The sequence below is a fragment of the Gymnoscopelus microlampas genome (genome assembly GCF_963454915.1).
Source record: "Gymnoscopelus microlampas genome assembly, chromosome: 22".
In the NCBI taxonomy this organism is placed as follows: domain Eukaryota; kingdom Metazoa; phylum Chordata; class Actinopteri; order Myctophiformes; family Myctophidae; genus Gymnoscopelus; species Gymnoscopelus microlampas.
The window spans coordinates 11,427,098-11,447,364 of NC_139959.1; the positions used below are offsets into that span (position 1 = coordinate 11,427,098).

Consider the following 20,267-nt stretch of genomic DNA (forward strand, 5'->3'; position numbering starts at 1 on the left):
TCAAACATCAGAAACAGAGTTGTACCAATACCATTTTTTCCCTTCCCGATACCGATACCCATAACTTGTGTGTCGTTCGATACTGAGTACCGATCCGATAACAGTTTCTTATGAAAAAGAATCATGGGACCGTGGTTCCTTGAGGAGGTTCCAAATGGACCCTCACAGGACTGTAACTCTGAGAGTTATGGGGGTACTTTAAATTAAAAAGTTTGAGAACCACTGATCTAGGAATAAATAAAAAATCCATTAATTGTTAAAGTGCAGCTACAAGTTAGTAAAATAATAATGTTAATAGTACAGTAAGAGTATGAAACTGTCTTGCAACATCAACTGAAGCATTCAAAATACAAAATAATCAATTATTGTAAATGTGTCTTGCGACATCAACTGAAGCATTCAAAATACAAAATAATCAATCATTGTAAATGATATATCATGTGATAAATTACATGGTATCGGAATGGCATAGACTGGCATACTCGCCGATACCGATACCAGTATTTTAGGTAGTATTGGCAGCTTTTCCGATACTGGTATCAGTATTGGAACAACTCTAATCAGAAACCAAATTCTTCTCAGTTTTCACAGTAATCAGTGTGTTATGGTGCTGTGCGTACCATTTTGCTCTATAGTGCATAGCACACACTCGCCTCACCCCTCTGGGCGGTACTATGATTATCCTATGAAGGGAAGCATCCAATCACAATCACTATGGGCGGAGCAGTAGATGGCAGGAGCCAGACCCATAGAGAGAGAGTTATGACACGCTTTGAACTCGCAGCAAAGCGGTCCAAACATTGGAACTATCTCATTGAGATACTGTAGAACGAGTAAATCTGCATTCCATTCTTACAATCGGTGTCAACGCTAGTGTCATCACTCTGATATGACAGTAGATCACGCTGGCAGGAGCGAGAGATAGCCATGCCCTTCGCCCACCCCCTCACATGGCCCTGTATAAGGGATGTGATTGGTTAAGAAAAACTTTAGCCTGTGTTTGACGGCTGCCACAGACATAATTTGTATGGGTTTGTATCCCCCCTCCCCCCGCGAGACAAAAAATATTTTTCATGGGAATACATTTGACTCAAGCTAATATTTGTAGTTAGTTAGTTAGTTTATTTGTTTCGGTCATGGTTTAGAAAAACAAACAGTTGAACATAAAAAATATTTTCTACAAGATCATTTTGACCAAAAAGGTTTGGGCTGAAGCCAAAGCTTATTATGCCCACCTTATTAATATTCAAATTGAATTAATTGTCACAAAAGAAAAGGAAACAAAAGAGCATATCAAAAAAGTAAAGTACATTATAGTTAAAATAACCTAAGGGCACTGCCCTTGACAGTCACACTGGCACCACTGGGGATGAGGGGTTTCCGAGCTCCCATGTCCACATACAGTATTTCTCAATGAGGACTTCCACTGGCAGTTTAACTGTAACTACATCTGACTTAGGGGGGGCCTCTTCTAGTTGGGATTGAAGATTTAAAGCTTGACGCTTTTATTCAAAGCGACTTACAATAACTATGTATGTATATAATTTTGAGAATAGTCTTCATCTACCCATCCCTCCATATTTGGACAACACTGACGTCATCAATAGTTAAATACCACAGTACCCTATTAATCATCAATATGTTTGGTGAGCCAGTTGAACCCATCACCATACCCCTGTCTCTTCCACACACTGCACATAAAGACCGCCACTGGCCTCAGGTGGGCCTTTCTTGTCGTGTTGGTATACAGGCCAAACATTGCTCTGAGATTTTGCTCACTGATGGCTTCTGGACGATCTATCTTATTCCCCAGGATGAGGACTGGGACGGTGGCTTCAATTGTTAGCAGGGCATCAAGTTCAACTTTAGCCTCTCCTAGCCGTGCATGATCAGCACAATCTACCAGGTAGACGATACCGTCGATGGCATGGAGGTAGTCTTTCCAGAGTCTTCGTGCTTGTGTATGACCGCCAAGATCAAAGGTTTTAAAATGGCTCCCAGCAATAGTCAGCTCCTCTGATGTAGGATAGCCCGTGGGCTCATGTTGTCCATGGCTGTTATCTTTGAGCATTCGCAATAGTGTTGTTTTCCCAGCATTGTCGAGTCCAAGAAACACCAGCTTGAAAGTCTTGTACAACCCTAATACTTGCAAGACACTCTTGTAGATCCAGTGAATCGTTGAATACATGTTGAAAGAGGGGCGGTTGTGGTGCTATCCCAAGCTTGCTGGGATTTACAGGTACAACATTTTATTAATGCCGTGAGGCCTTATAAAGGACAGTGGATGTGTAGACGTCACCAGTGACATCGCCAGCCGTGCCCAAATGGCATCCAACCTGACTCGGAACGCGTTGCCATGGTGACCATTTAATTGTTGGAGAGGCCGACATAACAGGCCGCTTCCTAAGCATGTGCAGATCAGCTGGCGGGGGTCTTCGCGGACATCTTCAACCTCTCGCACCCACAGGCCGCGGTGCCCGCATGCTTCAAAATGTCCACTATTGTGCCCATTCCCAAGCCCGCCAAGTACATATGCCTGAAAGACTGGAGACTTGTTGCCCTCACCAGTGGTGAATCTACCGTAGGCCAGGGTAGTGAACCTGTACCATGACTTCTCCAGGCCTACCCAATAAAAAGACGTTCTGGATGCGTCACTGGCCCTCACCCAGATAGTCAGCAAATGCTCTGAAAGGCTGGTGAGAGATTACATCTGCTCTGCTACCTGCCTCGCTGGATCCCTGGCAGTTTGCACTTTGCATACGTCAAAACAGATCCACGACAACACAAACGCCATGACCCTTCGACTAAATCATGGGACAACGTACGGGATACTGTAGATGTTATCACTTGACAATGACGATTATAAAGTTGGATTACTTCGCGGAGGGACAAGGGCAAAGCTCATGCCCAATGTGACGAGAGGCCTTTTGTGTCGGGTGTCTTATTTCACGTTGGCCACTTTACCCACCTCCAGCCAATGTCATAGTCAGTTCTGTTCATAACTCACCAAAGGTGGAAAAAGTACTCATGTTTTACTTAAGTAAAAGTATCAATACTTCAATGTAGAAATATTTACAACTAAAAGTCTGGAATTCAAAATGTATTTGAATAAAAGTACAAAAGTATTGGTATAAAGATTTACTTAAAGTACCAAAAGTGAAAGTACTCAACTTGAGTACTTTTACGAACCCCGCCCTCCAGCTCGGCTGACCGGCAGGTAACAAGCAACGCCAAGAGAGCTAGCTCCTTTGGAGGAGCAAGTTACGGCCGGGTCTTTCGCAGGGTTGTTACAATATATATGTTAATATATATATATGTGTGTGTGTGTGTGTGTGTGTGTGTGTGTGTGTGTGTGTGTGTGTGTGTGTGTGTGTGTGTGTGTGTATATATATTTATATATACATTTGTATATATACATACATACATACACACACATATATATATATATATATATTTATAAAGGCACAAATATATTTATTTATAAAGGCACAGATGAGACGCAAGTAGCCAGCCTGTGTAATGTGGCATTTTCACTGAACACAGTGATCGTGATCTATCAATAGCTTAAGATTGGTCAGGGAGGACTCATCATTATTGGACTAATAATGCTTGTTTATGCATTATTGCATGTATACTCCAGACAATATGTTGTAAATGGAGAAGAGCGATCTCAGAGAAATAAATAAATCAGTTAATTGGTTTATTATTACTTTTGTTACTTTGTAGTATATCCATGTTTTCTTATTGCTTTCCTTCCTTGTCCACTCAGCCTGTTGTTTTTGACATATTTTAACGGCACTTACCTTGCACTTTGTAAAACTCCTAACTAAAATATATTTCAAAAATACTTAGCTGATGCTATTTGTCAAATTACACTGTGATTGGGTCCATCTTGGATGTTGGCTCAGGACATCTAGTGTTTATGGACAAATGAACCAATAACACATGTAACAGTTTACAGTAAAGATGAAAGAACTCCTGTAAGTTACACAGCCTAACTTCTTATAAAAGCAAGACAGGGCACATTGTTTTAAAGGTAGCTGTTAAATGGCTGTTAAATCTGGGTTATCTGCAGAGCCCTTGTGTCAATATTATCCCGGTATATGTAAAGGAATGACCAAAAACAAACTTGTGAAAACAGCATGGTTACAAGACGGGTCTACCCTGTATTATTGAAAACATCAACTTGCTTTGAAACATGAATATCCTGTGTTTTGTTCTCCCAGAAGATATTTTCCCAAAGTTCCAACGAGCCTTAAAAGAAAATTCATAACTCTTTGGTCAAAGTTCAAATGATTCCCCCTTGAAAGCCTTAAAAAAAAGTGGCATAACATACAATTCCTCTCTTAAAATCGCACATGTCACTGATTGAGTTGCACAGGCTTCTTCACAGGGGGTCTCCCCCATCTTTCTATTTCTCTTCCTTCATCTCTCTCTCACTCTCTCTCTCTCTCTCTCTCTCTCGCTTCCTTTCTTTCTCTCTCTCTGCCCCCTTGCTCTCTTTCTCCCTCTCCCTATCTATCGGCTGAGTGGAATTCATCATCTGTTGCGAGGGCGCAAGAGCACATGATAAGCATGCAGCGAGAGCGCAGGCCTGGCCGCTATATCACTGGGAATGAATGAACGACCCCACTCTGACCCGACCAGGAGAGGAAAACACATGTTCTGCTGGTCTCGGCCGGCTGGCTACCTGCAGAGAGGGTTGGGAATTCCTCCAGCAGGAGGGAGGGAGGGAGGGATGGGGAGAGAGATGGAGGGATAGAAGGAGGAGGAGGAGGATAGACGGTCTCCATGTGTCTGAGGGGTCCCTGACATTAACCCGGAGAAAGACGCTCGCATGCTGTCCTTCCCAACGACTCGACCATTGTTTATTGAAACGTTAAGGGTTAAATGATGTTTGATGTATAAGGGGGGGGGGGGGTGCGTTCGGGTGAAGGGGGGGCACTGGTAATGAGAAAGGGGCTTTTGGGAGGGGGCGGGGGGCTGGGGGAGGCATTCAATGTTTTGGGATGACGTGGCAGCTGCGCAGAAAGATGTGGCAAAACTTTTAAACCTCTGAATACGAGCTTAAGGTGCGTTTTTTTTGTAGCGGGATGTCGTGCTTGTCGGGGGCCGCAGCCATGGCGTGAGTGGCAGGCCCCGGAACAGTCTCCGACTAGACAGAGATTTAATATGATATTATATAGTTGCTTGGCTCACTCACACCCTGCAAATCATGTGTTTCCTGTTCTGGACGCAGCGAGGTCCACCGCTACCCATTGTTTTTTTTATTGTGCGTAAAATTCTTGCCACCTTCCAAATCCGCAGGGGAACACGAGCGCTTTTGTCCACCACTCCCCTTCACTTCAGAGTAGGTTCATAGATTTTTTACATTCCCCGCCCATGTGCCAATTAAATTAAGTGAGGCTGAATTTCATTTTCCAGCAACAAGCGTGTGATGGGGTGTGCGTGTGTGTGTGCGTGTGTGCGTGTGTGCGTGTGTGCGTGTGTGTGTGTGTGTGTGTGTGTGTGTGGGTGTGTACTTATATTACTATACTTGTGAGGGCTAAATGTCCCCACAAGTATAGTAGAATTTGAGAAATAGTCTATTTCTCAAATAGACATTGTGAGGACCATTTTCGTTGGGGTTGGGCATTTAGAGGTTTCAGGTTGGAATTATGCCTGATTTTTACTTAGTTGCACGCCGGTGTCATGCACCAAAAATAGCCGATCTACAATCTCACAGTTTGTAGATCAGCTATTTTTGGCTTTAGGTTAAAAATGCCGTGTGTGTGTTAGCATTTCTGTATGAAGGAGACACCGTTTACACCAGTGGTTCTCAAACGTTTTCATGTCAAGGACCCCCAAAATAGCAGGGGGGATCTACAAGCTTGTAGATCTGCTATTTTTGAATAGCCAAAGTATAAAATAATTATGGTTAAAGTGGTTAAATTGATTGTGACTCTATATTAACTAATTTTGCTGGGGACCCCCCTGGTACCTCCCCCAAGGACCCCTGGGGGTCCCCGGACCCCACTTTAAGAACCAATGGCTTACACTGTTTAAGGAGGACCCTTACAGCATTGGTTCTCAAAGTGGGGTCCGGGGACCCCCAGGGGTACTTGAGGGGGTTCCAGGGGGTCCCCAGCTAAAGGATGGACAGGAACCAAATGGACCCTTATGGGTCTGTAACTCTGAGAGTGTAAAAATGTGTACACTCTCAGAGTTAAATTAACATTGGTTTTACAATGTGAATTGGGGTCCCAGAGGTATAAATGCCATTAAATGGGGGTCCGTAGCCTAATGCATGTCAAACTGAGGGTCCTGGAAATTAAAATGTTTGAGAATCACTGCTAGAGAGCCGTAAAAATCTTATCTTATTGGGGTCCCTGGCTTATCTTTTCAAATGGGGGTCCGCGGGGTAATAAGTGTCAAGTTGGGGGTCCTTGACATGAAAAAGTTTGAGAACCACTGCCTTACAGGGTCCACTCACTTACACACTAAAGCATTTGACTGTGTGGAAGAAGGAGACGCATGTGGAAGCAGGGGTATAGGCCTACTGGTGGCTAATACAGGAGAGCATGGAGGACTTGACACAGAAAACGGTCCCCATTACCGAGCAGGCGGTGGTGGTGGGATGGAGGGCGGAAGAGAGAGGGGCTGGTGTGTGTGTGGAGGGCTGCTGTGGGCGGGGCCACATCGCCCCTTTATTTACTTTGACCCTGGGACCACGGGAGGCCCGAGGAGGGCACATGCCGAACTCCCCAGGCGGGCAGCGCTGCCATGCCCTCTCCCTCACCTCTTTGCCCGCCCCTCTGTCTCCAGTTAGGAGATATATGTCTGTTTGGAGCCGGGGGTACAAGAGCTAAGATGACAACCCCCCCCCCCCCCCCTCGAGCCCCTCTGTCTGTTCCTTGCATATCTAGGTTAGGACAGCTGGCCCTTGTGTCCAAAAATACGGTTTGGACGTTTATTTTTTGGACACTGCATGTTTTCTTGTTGTTTTACATAAGCAGTGTGTGATTCATGGATAATTGATGACATTTTTTATTCTATAATGTAAATGCTTAGTATTTGAACTGTGCAGATAGCAACACATTCTGGTATTTCTATAGTACACACAGGCTACAGTTTGTTAATATTGCTGTTAGATTATAATATTGGTGTAAAGCCCGCTTCTGTTTCTAATACAAATGTTCCACTTGATGATGAAATATCGTTGCTGTCGGGCAGAAACCTTGTATCTCGATATTTTTGCGATGTTTTTTTTTGTACATTAACGACCTACTTTGTCATACTACAGTGTCACACAAAAGTATCAAAACATTGCCGATCTATAAGCTCTACGAGCTACAAACTTGTAGATGTGCTCTTTTTGAACATTTGTTAAAGTGAAAGTGGATAAGTCTGTGGGTTTTATAACTAACAAACCAATGAAAAGCAAGAGCTTGTGACAAAATAGTAGGTACATTGGATCCATTGGAGCACATTTTTTCTAATTCCTGAAAAGTCACCATTTTGGACGTTGGTTTCCGCCTGACAGTGACGATTGGCCTGTTTGGCCTCCTGTTTACTGAAATGCTCCGTCTTTAGGCCATGTTTTATCGCTTATTTAACTGTTACGTTGACGTGTCTCTGAATGGAAATTGATAAAATCTGCAGTGTGCACGTGCGAGTCTCAGAGAGCCTCACTCACCTCTCTCCTCTTCTGTCTATATATGAAATTAAACGATTAACGATTTTAAACCTTCCACACATTACTATAGCCGGAGGACATGGTTAGACAAACCCCACTCCTCGAGCAATCAAAGACGAGGAAAGACACATTCAAGTTTTATTCTAAAAAAATGACATCAGAGCCTCCTAAATAAATGCTACATATTTTGAGTATGTGTATAAGTAATTGGTATGTACAGGCCTCATAATTTTTTCATAAATAAACTCATAATTATAAGCAGCAATAGAGGTTAGTGGGGGGAAAAGAGAGCAAGATGTTAATTATTCAAATGAGTCGAACTCTACCTGCCTGCACTTCAATGCCATCACCGTGGTAATTATTACCGCATGGTAATGCTATTGCTATGGTGAAGCCAAGTGTGATTTATTTAGTTAGGACAATTATGCAGTGTGATTAGAAATGCAAACATAATTGCAATTTAAAGTGGATATTTCACTTGCAAAGAACATTTTCTTTTTCTTACTCATTACTCATTGAGTTGAATAGTCAGCCCTTCTACAGTATGTTAATGGGAATCCGTAGCCACAAGCATTGAGACTTTTGTCTTTAGACATGTGAATTGCTTCTGAAATAGACACTGTGTCTATGGATATCCTATCAGTCATCTCTTTGCCATATATCTATCGGCTTGTATTGTGATTTTAGGAGTAGGTTTTTAACAATTTAAACCCTATATACTTTATCGTACATCAATAGCTAGAACAGCCGATCTATAACGCATGGTGAGCTTGTAGATCTTCTATTTTCACAGAATGTTGAACATTTTTGCGGACATTGATTTTTGCGGAATCAATGTCATAATTGATGATTGTTCGCCTATTACGACATGCCCAGAATAGGGATGCTAGGTTCATGTGGTTAAAATGATAGTCATGAGAGATTTCCAAAGCAACCAATAGCTAATGGTTGGTTGACTGTTCATGGATGGAACTGAATACTTTGATTGATCCCTTAAGAAAATCAATCAATCAATCAAACTAACAACAGCAAACATTAAAAACACAAGTTATATGACTGCTGAAAAATGTTTTATAGTAGCCCATTTACACTTGTGATGGCTGCGAACATGGCTTGCACGTTGAAGTTGACATGTGACAGAGGTGACAGCGGAGTTTAACCTATGGTAATGACGTCTCTGGACTGACTGAGGTTCGGCAGCCGAGGGATTTGGAATCAAGAGGTCTTGTTTAGTGAAAAGAGGGTTAATTGATTGTCAAATCGTGTCAGGGTGTAGTGCGTTGCAGAGATGACTCGGGGGCAAACGTGTCCTCGTTGAACATGGTGCCCTACCGACCGGCAAGCTCAGTGGAGTCAGTTCGCAGCACAGTGGCAGCGCTAGAAAATGTCACCCCAAGTTGACATCCATATTCCATTACAGCTATCGCTCAATATCTCCATGCCGTGCAAATTATAGCCTTTCAGCAGACCATAAAGTAGCAAAGTGAAAAAAGCCATATGGAAATAAACTTTGTAATGTGAGGAGTTTGCCAAATTTGCTAAATGCCTGTTTATCTCTTAATCTACTGGCAAATAATTAATATCCTTTATTTTTGAAGTTACATTTTAGGATTTGCGAGAATAAAGGATAAACAAAAGTTAAATAATGAAGAAAAGAATCCATTGAAAATAGACGTGTTTTGTCTTGAGAGTTACACGCTGTGACATATTGAATGGCCAATTACTCTACTGTAAACCGCTTTACCATTGAAAGCTGGAGCCAATGGCAAAATCTATCCAATTCCAGTGGTTATAAGTACCCAGAGTGTTTTGGACTTCTATGGGGACGTGAATGAAGCTGCTGGGCATCCAGTGAATTTCAACCCCATCTTGTTCCTCTCCGAAAGGCTCTGGCGTGGGCCTGTGGTTGCCAGGCACCTCCTGAGGTGACTCTATCAGAGCCAGTCAAGCCTGAAATCAATCACTCACACCCATCAAAGGCTGCCCTGCACTGCCATTGTGACTGAGCCATCTGGGCCTCAGCACACTGTCTACATTTATCTCTATGAACTATATGTGGCTCTGTGTGTGTGCATGTCTGTGGGCTTGCTCGTATGTTTGCGTGCGCATTGGGTGTGAATGAATGCTTGCACCGGCCGGGGCGTATTCCTCCGGCCTGTGTATGGGTGTTTGGACACGCACGCTCGAGGGCGGAAGTAATGAGACGAGTGATAAGTGGAGAGTAAAAGTAACATTTTACTGTGTGTTTTACTTGCTGTACCATGGCCATATGCAGTACCTAGAACCAGTTGTGCATGCAGTCGGAGGCAATGGCAGGCCAGCGCATGCAGCATGAATGCACACCACCTTACATCTGTTCGCAGCCTTTCGCTACATGCCTCTCCTGCATGGCGTCATCTGCTTGAACCAGTTTTCCTGTGTAGAGGCCTTTCTCCTTTGGCCCTGCTCCGGTCAATCTCCCCCCGCTCCCCAATCCGTCTGCCCCAGTGCTGTGTGCTAACCGCCCCGCACGCAGACAGGCAGCACAGAGTTGAATGGCGCTGAGTGTGCGGCAGTCACCATTGGAGGGCAGTAGAATACCAGCGCATTCATCTCCATCAATGCAGGCAGGGGAGGGGGGGGGGGGGCTCTCGCCCCGGAGGCGCCCTAAAAGCTAATACTTAGAGGGACGTTGGGAGCACAGAGACAGGCTGGGGACGATGTGGACGGGTCAGGCCAGCCACTGGACTCCAGTGACTCTTGACGTTTCGACCAGTAAGTGGGTGAATTCTAAAGATAATATACAAACTCTCAAATGGCATGCTCACAAGAACATGAAGGAAAGACAAACTCACAGTCGCAAATAGACTTATGTGTGGATGTAGGGAAATTAATTGTGCCATTGGAATAAAGGGAATGGCTGGGATACTGTGGCGTTATGTAAATGAAACAGAATCAATTTACAGTATATTCAAATATGGCCAAAAACTTAACATCATCAAGTGTGGCAATTCATATTTATCTCTGCACCATTCTGCAAATGAAACTACAAAACAATAATGCATACATTCATTTTTTGAGATCAGAGTATATCATTTCTTTATTATTATAATTTGTATTAGTCTGATAAGTAAGTAAGTCAAATACTATGTTGTATTTTCCAACTGAACAACAAAACACAGCCCTTAGGTTTTTGTTATTGTCAGGTAATACAATTTTCAGGTAGATTTGAATTATATTCTGCCTTATCAAAAGGTTATACAAAAAAAAAACATGTCCCTGCTTTATGCAGGACTATGCGTACGGTTTGAACTGTTCAACCAAACACCAGTCATTGTACTTTAAATAATTCTAGTTAAATTAAAATAAATTACTTAATAATTAAATAAATCAGAAATACTGTTGCCTTCCTGTTCTGAAGGCTCCTTTAATCCTTCCTTCAATAAGAGTTCAATGCGGTACGGATGAGCTGCAATATCCATGAGCTTCACCCAGTTTGCACATATTCTACAAATCCTTCCAAGTGTATATAGGACCAATAATCTATCTCACACGTAAATGAGCCCTAAACCCCTTTTATCCCTAGTATGAAAATGTATTACTGCACATACATGTCTCTGTTCTGTTTCGGGGCTCAAAGTCCTTTTTCAAAATGATAATCTCAGATCAGATGGCTGCTAGAAAATCTGAAATAACCTTTTAAGATGATAATTATGTTGTATCATCACTTTCAGATCAGGAGGATAATATATCGTGTAATACTTTTAATGGACTTTACAGGTTATTTTTAAGTTAAAAACATTGCGAAAATTTTTCAAAATATGGGAAGAATTTTGTCAGGAAAATAATGATCATGAATGAAAACATTGTAAACGCGGCTCTACGGTAAGTTGCTGATATATTGCAGGACAAGACGCATTAGCTTGCATTTTAGTCAAATTGCTTTTTTGTTATTTCGATACAATAATTCTGAAATCCTTTTTTTCCCTTAATGTTTCTGGTGTTGTTGCCTTCCAGCTTTGATTGACTCTTTTATTCAGTGTAGCTTGTAACCTATAATAATACCATGTATCACACTGCTCTTCCATGAAATAATAATTATATCTTAGCAAATTCTGCAGGTAATTTTTATCCACAATAGTCAGCTATATACATGCAATAAATGAATAAATAATGCTTATTTATTGAGTGCAGAATTTAGGAATGATTGAATATAGTTGTTTTTTTTAATCGGAAGGGATCAAAATAATTGACAAAGAAATATTCCCGAAAACAACACGTTTTATGTCAATGCACACATTTAAATATTTCTCGAGTCATTTTACAACAAGCCAGGAAACTTCCATCTCAGAAAGAAAAGACCCAAGTCCCATGTTATCTGCTTTTACATTAACGTCCGTGTTTTCTCCACTCCATTTAGACAGTGAACTGGGATGCCCCGGTCCCGAGTGCAATGTCCCAGACCTCGGCCTGCTCTTTTATGTACACATATACTCCTTGCTGTGAAGGGGTCCCATAGTTGAGAATTCCACTTAGAGAGCGCGTTAAACTATGCCGGGATATTGGGACGGTCATGTTCTCGCTCTCTGCACTTTAGAGCTACTGCATGTTGTCCCCAATACCCAGTTGGTTAAGCGTAAACAGGATACACGATTCAGCTAAAGTGAAAAACGTGTTTGTTTCGTGCTATTTTATTTATTTGAAAGCGTCTCTGGCTATTTTGTAGTACTCATTGAACCAACACTGATAAATATGTCTTTGCAGGTATACGTATGTCTGGGTAATCAGTGGTACTCAACGTGAACTCTTGTAGTTATGTTATGACTGTTTGCACTGTTGAAATGCAACTTTGTGAGATTGGTTTTGGGCATAAACATTTGAATGAACAAACATAAGAATTACTAACAATTTGGTGCAACTTCATTTCTATCTTCACATGAATTACAATTTTGTTCTCTGAAATGTTTTGTTTGGCGATTGACAAATTGTTCTATATTGACATTGATATTGCAACAATTGCAATTTAAGATGTTTTACAAATGTGAACATTTGATTACTCGGATTGTCCCCATTCAGTGCCTTTGCTCTCCTTTCGAATGGCACAACTTTGTTGTTGTTTATAGCCTATTGTGTCTGAGCTTTGTTTTGCCGTGTTTGTTTGCCACGATGCTACTGTTATCGCTGTGCCAAATACAGCAGGAAAAAGAACTTTGCATGTTGACGGCAGCAATTTCCAAACACTGTTACTGTGTTTACAAGTGCCAGGGGGCGAAGAAGGACCTTTCATTTCCCTCCTGCTAATTGTTTGATTTCCTGTTGCCGCTGGAGAGCTGGGCGTACTGCAGGAAAAGAGAGAAAGCCCAGGTTGGCACAGGAGCCTGCACGCTCTCTCCCACTTCATTTGTCTCAAACGCCGCCATGGCTCCAGGCTAGATTCTCTCTGGAGCTTTGTAGAAATACCACAGTGACATCTGACGTTGTCTGTCTGCAGTTTCTTTTTTATCATCTCTTTTTTTTGTTTTTTGTTCCCCTCCTCTATTCTCCACCATCTCAAGCTGTTATAAACACCCTCACAGCCCCTGTCACTGTTTGCTTTGCAGCCCTCGCTGCACTAAAAGAGGACTAATGTCTGAATAACGTTAACGTTAGTCACTGAGGCCATGCAATACCGAATCATAAATCTTTAGGATTCAAGAGTGCAGGTCTTCCAGAATGGAACGAGGTCTCCGGCTTCAGCTGGGGCTCTGGTTTATGCCCTCTGCTATTATTGTGCCTATCTGGAAGCTGTCATCGGTTGGTTTGCGCGGAGATATGACCCTCTCATCCCCAGACTGATCCCGGTCCCCATTCCAGCAGGTGGTGGGCTTTAAAAGTTCTTGTTTGTAAGCTACCGTGGGAGAGATGACACATTTACGACGAACCGCGCAGGCCAAAACAGGCTGGATGCAGACGGGCGGGGAAGAGCCCTCGCTCGTGGCATGCAGTGCGGTGCAATGCATTGTGGGGCTTCCTTCTGAGGGGCCAGAGCACCACATAGAGTGCCGGACTCACCTACCGCTGTTTAATCACCCGGGGCCATTCTCATGTAAATGTATGTTAATCAGGACACAAGGAGATTGTTTTAATCGGATTGCTGGTTTTTGTTTTGTTTTGCTCTGCCTTCAGAACTTGGGAATGCACCGGGAACAAAAAGTGCCGTTGTCAGGCGGCAGTAAGCCAGTAATTCCTCTCGCAGCTTTTTGACGTTAGCACAATCCCGCCGACAGACAGACAGACGCTCTGCGGGGACCTCCATGGCGATTGGGCCTCTGTTGGATTTTGCCCCTGAACCTGGGCGCTGTCTTTTTGAATTAACTCAAAGGGAGAGTGCGTAGAACGGCGATTCCCAACCTGTGGGCCAGGGCCCACTGGTGGGCCATGGGGATATGGCAAGCGGGCCCCCAAATAATGAGTAAAACACTATGATTTTAATGATAATATAATGTTAATGTTGACATCTTTTGTCAAATAAATGTCATGGTGATTTTTCTTTAAAATCTTGAAAAATGTTAAAAACTTAAAGTGTACTGTACAATGTTAGTTCCATTGATAATAATCGATTGATTGATCATTAAAATAAACATGCTCTGAAAATGTACGCTATACCCAACCATCTGACCAGTTAACACGGCAGCCATTTGGTGGCCGTGTTAAGTGGTCAGATGGGTGGGCCGCGAACACTTTGAGGATTTTCAAGTGGGCCCTGATCCAGAAAAGGTTGGCAACCACTGGTGTAAAACCAATCGGTGCCCAGTCTGCCCGCTGGCCCCCGCCTCTGAAGCCTAGGCCTGAATAGGACTGTGACAAGATAACAACAAAACAAAACGTATAGAACCTGGGACTGTACTTTCATTTCATGGCCCAACTATATGACAACTCAAGCTGCTACCATGCAGCAAACAGCACAAAGTAGCTTCTGCTCTGTGTGACTTTGTGAAAATATAGTTTAATGTTCAATGATGAAATTACGCATTAATACGGCGACTTCCTGAACTGAAAATACACTGTGATCGACATTGTAACCTCAAACAGAAAACCAGAGCTGATATCGGTAGGCATTACATCACACCCAGTACAGTGTAAAAATCATGAGTGTTCATTTAACTGTAAAGTGTGTAAAAATTAACCCACGCGGGTTTAGTGTTAATTTAACTGAGAGTATATATCATCTCTGTCGGGTGGAAACCTCATATGTGCAAAACTGTTACTTTTCAGAATTCAAATTCAAAAGTAACAAAAGCAGCAGATCTACAAACTCAAAACGAGTCGCTTCGCACCACGTTTCGAGCATGTGGTTCTGCTACTTTTGATGCGTTTGTGTGACGCTTTAGTATGATCAAGTAGGGCGTTAAATTTACGAAAAAACACAAAAAGTTAGATTATGGAGATAGGGGGTTTCTGCCCGACACCAACTATACGTAGTGGATTGAGACGAGCAGAAAAAGAAGGCGACCGCCGTGTGACTGACTTGTGCCACATCGCCTTGGGTCCCGTGTGACGGATGCCCCTACCAGTGCCAGAGCATTTCTGCCTGCCAGCAGGCCTTTAATCCCTCCTAATGGGGGTTGTCATCTCACTGCTAATTTAAATGCTTCAACCACAAGGCTCCCCCACCTGGCTAAGCTAATCCCAGTGCGAAGGGGCCCCCCCTTCCCTTCCCCGCAGCTAGCTTCCTCGTTCTGGGGGCCCAGGGGCCCGGAGGCCCCACCACCCTCCTACACGACAACAGCATCTTTCAATCATCTCTCCCTGATTGTATTAATCTTATCTGTGTTTAATTACATTTTTTAAGACTCTTGCTGTATGCCATCTTTGCACACTGTGGGGGCCTCAGAGGGCTCCTCATTTCAGATGCATTTTCATTTGGGCACAAATCCCCGTCAAACACTGCCAACAAAAATTATGGCCCGAGCTGTTTTCCATTTCCATGGTTAGGGAGAGTTTGTAAACTTCTTGGTTATGGCCTACTAAAGTTGTATAATATTGTATAATGACAATTTACATTTTTTTAATTTATTCTATTTTGGTTCAATTGGGAGATTTTGACGTTTTGATTGAAAAGTAACTTGCAGACCACAGCTGAACATTTTAGGGCCTTGGTAGTCTGATGTTAAGATTGTTGCCAAGAAATTTGACACTGCCTCAAATAGTTACACTAGGGGCACCGATGGCCTAGTGGTTAAGACGCATACAGTGTACCACATATTATAGGCTCTGATAGGCTCTGATGCAGCCTGACAGCAAGTTGTGGGTTCGATTCCCGAGCCTGTGGACTTTTGCTGCGTGTCACTCCCTGTCTCTCTCCCTGTATCCTGTCAGTCTTCACTGTGCTATCCAAGTAAAGGCAGAAAAGTCCCAAAAATATATTTAAAAATATATATAAATAGTTACACTAAATGTCTGACTCCCACGTCAAGAAGAGCTCACTTAATAAATCAGATAATTCCCCTCATCTCATGGATTCATTTGCTTTATTTTGTATTTGTACCACAAATTGGATCTTAAAATATTTTTTTTTCTTGTACAGTACACTTGATATACATATACACTGGATTGTATAGTACAGAGTTGAATGTAGTTGAAATATGAGTTTAATGCAGTTGAAAATTCACATTCGTAGAACACCTTAGAATAATGGAGGCCCATATAACAGACATACAGTAACTGAAAGAGCAAACCCACTGTATGTTTTGATGTGTCTGTTTGTGATTGTGCATTTACACAGCACTGTAGTAAAAGGAGAGAGAGAGAGTGGTCAAGAAATAGAATAGTTTTGGTTTTGTCGATTGTTTTTGTCGATTTGTCGATTTTTTTCTTAACACAAGGATACAACGGGAGGGAATGGTGCTGTAGCAAGTGCATTTAATTAACCACGGCTAATTGTAGAGTGTTGGGATGGCACGTCTACAGACCTCATTTTGACATGTCATAAAGATGCATGTGGCCGCGGTCCAGAGCAACATGAACATGGTAACTAACAGGTGTTTTTTGTATCTACATCATCATGATTTACAGCTCCGCTTAATGACGCTGCCGCTTTTGAGAGTGATTGTGATTGCAATCAGAGATATGCTTTTTTTCCTCTCTTACAAGTAAACCATCAGCCATCTGTTCAGACCAAGACGTCTTTTGAAACTCTTTGAGTATCCTGACCAGTTTTATATGATGCAGACGTAGAACATTGTGTCCTGGATAAAATCATACCCAACGTGGCGTTGGGTATGATGAGTAATTGAATGAGTAATTGAAGGTGTTCATATTCAAAGACACAAAGTGAGAAACAGAAATATAGACGATATACCATGCAGTACTACCATACTGTAGGAATGCATGTTTACAGTAGTAATTTCCCTGCTTAGGTTGTGTCAGTAAAACGTGCCATAGCAAATGCGGAGGTGTTAGAAATTGTGTTCCAAAAATATTTACATAGCTATCAAATTCACCCTCAGCTCGGCATCCTCATCTATAATGGTGTTAGGGTGTGACGCTAAGGCTTGTAGCAAGCAGCGGGACACTGCGTACCACTTTAATTTGGAAAGGAAGATCGAGGCGGTCACCCATGGAGCTTGTTGATGCCATTTTTCTTTGCATATTCCTGGTGGTGATCTGAAGTTGAAACACCCCGTTCTTCCATCCTTGGGTGCGAGCTAAATGCTCGCATAAGTACTGCGAGACGGAAGCCCTGGAGGGTCTCTTCTTGTACCAGGGGGTATGGGTGGGGGCTCACTGCCAGCCAAAGTCGGAGGGTTGGTGGGGTGAAGTTGATTATTAAAATATATTTTTTTTAAGATTTGATGTTCAAAGGTGTTATACCTGAAAAGAGGTGACGGTGTGCCCGGGAACATCACACAGGATTACATGCCTCGGTTATTGTCGCCACATCAAGTGGCGCTGCAAAGTAAATGTGTCGGCGAGCTTGCGGCTCATTTGAATAATATCTGGAGTGCAAAGACAGATATGGGTTTTTGGGGCGAGAGGGAGTCGTCGTATAGTGGGGGCCGGGGGGTGGGGGTGTAGTGTTCTGAAAGGGACAAAGGGAAGGAGGACCACATGAAAACGATGGTCCGACTTCAAAATGTCAAGCCCATGATCAGAGCAGGCTCGCCGATGATTTCATGCCCTCCCCGTTCATTTGATCTCACACGTCTTTTTATGTCATCTGCGGGTTGGAAACTCTAAAATTGAAAGAGACGGACCGAGAATCGCACATTAACGAGGGGAAATTAACATCTAACAGCTCTTTTTCTCTCCTCATTATGCCGTCGGAGCTGTAGTGCGGTTTATGCAGCGCCTTTGAGCGGCCTTTCTGAGGTCAGGCTCCTCTTATTCCCCAATGTGCGAGACTCCTGAACCGCCATTATCACCAGCTCAGCCTCGCGCGCTGGAAGAGGAGCCCTGATCCGTGTGACAGTGGAAGAGGAGCCTTGTAATGACCCCCATTCAACAAAGCATCACTGATAAAAGGATTAACTAATTGAATTAACAGAGTAAAGTACTTTATAACTGTTAATTATGTGGTTCCCTTGGCTGCTCTGGGCCACTAGCACCCTTTGTTTGGAAAGCTGCTTGTCTGTCCTAATTGACCTCTGGGGAGCCTTTTGGAAGTGTGTGCGTGGGGGGGTGTGGGGTGGGTGCCTTACACAGTCCAACAGCTAGTATAAACAAACTGACAATTCACTTTGGTGTAGAGTGACACTCTGTGGAACCAGGGGACACAGGCCTAAATGACCTTCAATGTACCACCAGAGAATAGCGCCTCCTTGGATCTGGGCTCCTAAGAGGCCCTGTTCCTCTCTCTGGAGAGGGGGCTTGCGTAGTAGGACTGTAGACGGGACATAAACTATCCTTTGTATTTGGGTGGGACGCTCAGAATTGAAGTCCGTTATTGGTGCATCTCCTTTCTGGTGCTTGGTTCCAAAATTATACATTTATACACTCTCTGAGTTCAAATAACAATCATTCTCTAACATACTGTATTGTAACTGGTATTGTGTCCTGTGTCTTGTGAACTGTGTGTGTGTGTGTGTGTGTGTGTGTGTGTGTGTGTGTGTGTGTGTGTGTGTGTGTGTGTGTGTGTGTGTGTGTGTGTGTGTGTGTGTACGCACGTGCGCCAGTGGCACAGTGTGCACGTGCGTGCATGTGAGCGAGAGTGTGTGTGTGTGTGTGTGTGTGTGTGCATACGGTGAACACCATTTACCGAATCTGTTTCTTGCAGTTCTGTGTGTTGTGTGAAAACCCTTAATCTTGCATAATCTGGATGTGGGTCAGAGGAGGGAGATTACTATGTGGAGTCCTCCTCATACCGTGGCAAGTTCGCTTCGTTTGTGTCTCGTCTCAGAACTTCACAGGAGACTTGCGAGAGACTCTTTAGTCACAGAGAGCGTCCCTTCCAAACGCGTGGCCAATCACATTATTAATCGCCATGACTGCCGTGAATAGGCTGCGATGTGACCTGGTCTCCCATCCATCCCCTCTCCGAGGCAGCGCCGCCTTTTCCCAGTCATTCTCTTAACCCTTTCTCCGCCGCCAACGGGTCCGGCCACCGAAATCCTAATGACCTCCTTGACAAGTGATCCATCAGTTGGCAATTACAACATCTGTCGCCATGACAAAGCTGCCCACAAGGATGGCTCCAGCGCTCTCTTTTGGGGCCGTTCTTCCTCCCCCTCGATTATGTCTGGGGGTTCTTTTTGGAGGGGAGGGATGCGGGGTTGGACGGGGGTGGGGGGTGGACAGTGGGGGTGGACGGGGGGGTGGGGTGGGGGGGTTAGCCACTTTGTGCTGTAAAAAGGGGCTGCCCCACAACACAGACAGACATGTTGACAGCAAACACAAACATAGCAAAACAAATGGGTCCCGCCTACCTCTTTAGATTTCCATTCAAATGCACTCCACAACTCTGTGAAAGTGCTCTATCTTCTATAGAGGGAAGAACCTACCAGCTGCCATCGTCTCTTCTCACCATAAAGAGGACCTTTCACTCGGGAACAATGAGAAGGCTTCTCTTTTCTCCGGGGCCCAGAGTTGCTGCCGCTGCACCACGTTTCATTTCAATAGCCATAGATCAGCGCGGGACAACGGTCCGTAAGTGATGGCTCATCTGAATCAGCCAACAAGACGTTTTGTTAACGTCTGTAAATATGCACGCTCTTTGACGATGCGGTGCGACAATAAGCCGACACTGTAGCATGTTTTACCTACATAGCGAGAACGAAAGGCTGCCTAATCTGTGAAGGTGTGAGTGTGAGGAGGAATAAATCCTGTTTCAGGTGGATACATTTTGCATTTGATATCTTTCATGCTATATTTTCTGTGGCTCAGTGGGAGGAAGGTGTGGGACTTTGCCTTCCTTTTTTCCTCGCCTCTTTAAGTGGAGCACTGGATAGATGGCATGACATCACGGGCCGAGCCGGCAGCACAATGCAAAGGTCATGCGGCCCATTGATCTAGGGGGCCCCTGATAGAACCCCCCCCCCCATAGTATGGGCCCGCGCACGCAGGGTCTTACACACACTGAGCCATAGAAACGGACCACAAATGGAGCCTTGTTGTCTCCCTATTCAAGGCCGGCAAT

The 20,267-nt window shown here is 43.7% G+C and overlaps 1 protein-coding gene across 1 annotated transcript; it reads right to left on the bottom strand.

Moving 5' to 3' along the window:
- Nucleotides 1-1,627: 1,627 nt before the first annotated feature.
- Nucleotides 1,628-2,188, bottom strand: LOC311039114 (small COPII coat GTPase SAR1B-like; the record flags this gene model as incomplete). Its single annotated transcript, XM_084048755.1, has 1 exon — nt 1,628-2,188. One exon carries the CDS (start codon nt 2,186-2,188, stop codon nt 1,628-1,630), a length of 561 nt encoding a protein of 186 aa, XP_083904881.1.
- Between the last annotated feature and the right edge of the window lie 18,079 nt (nt 2,189-20,267).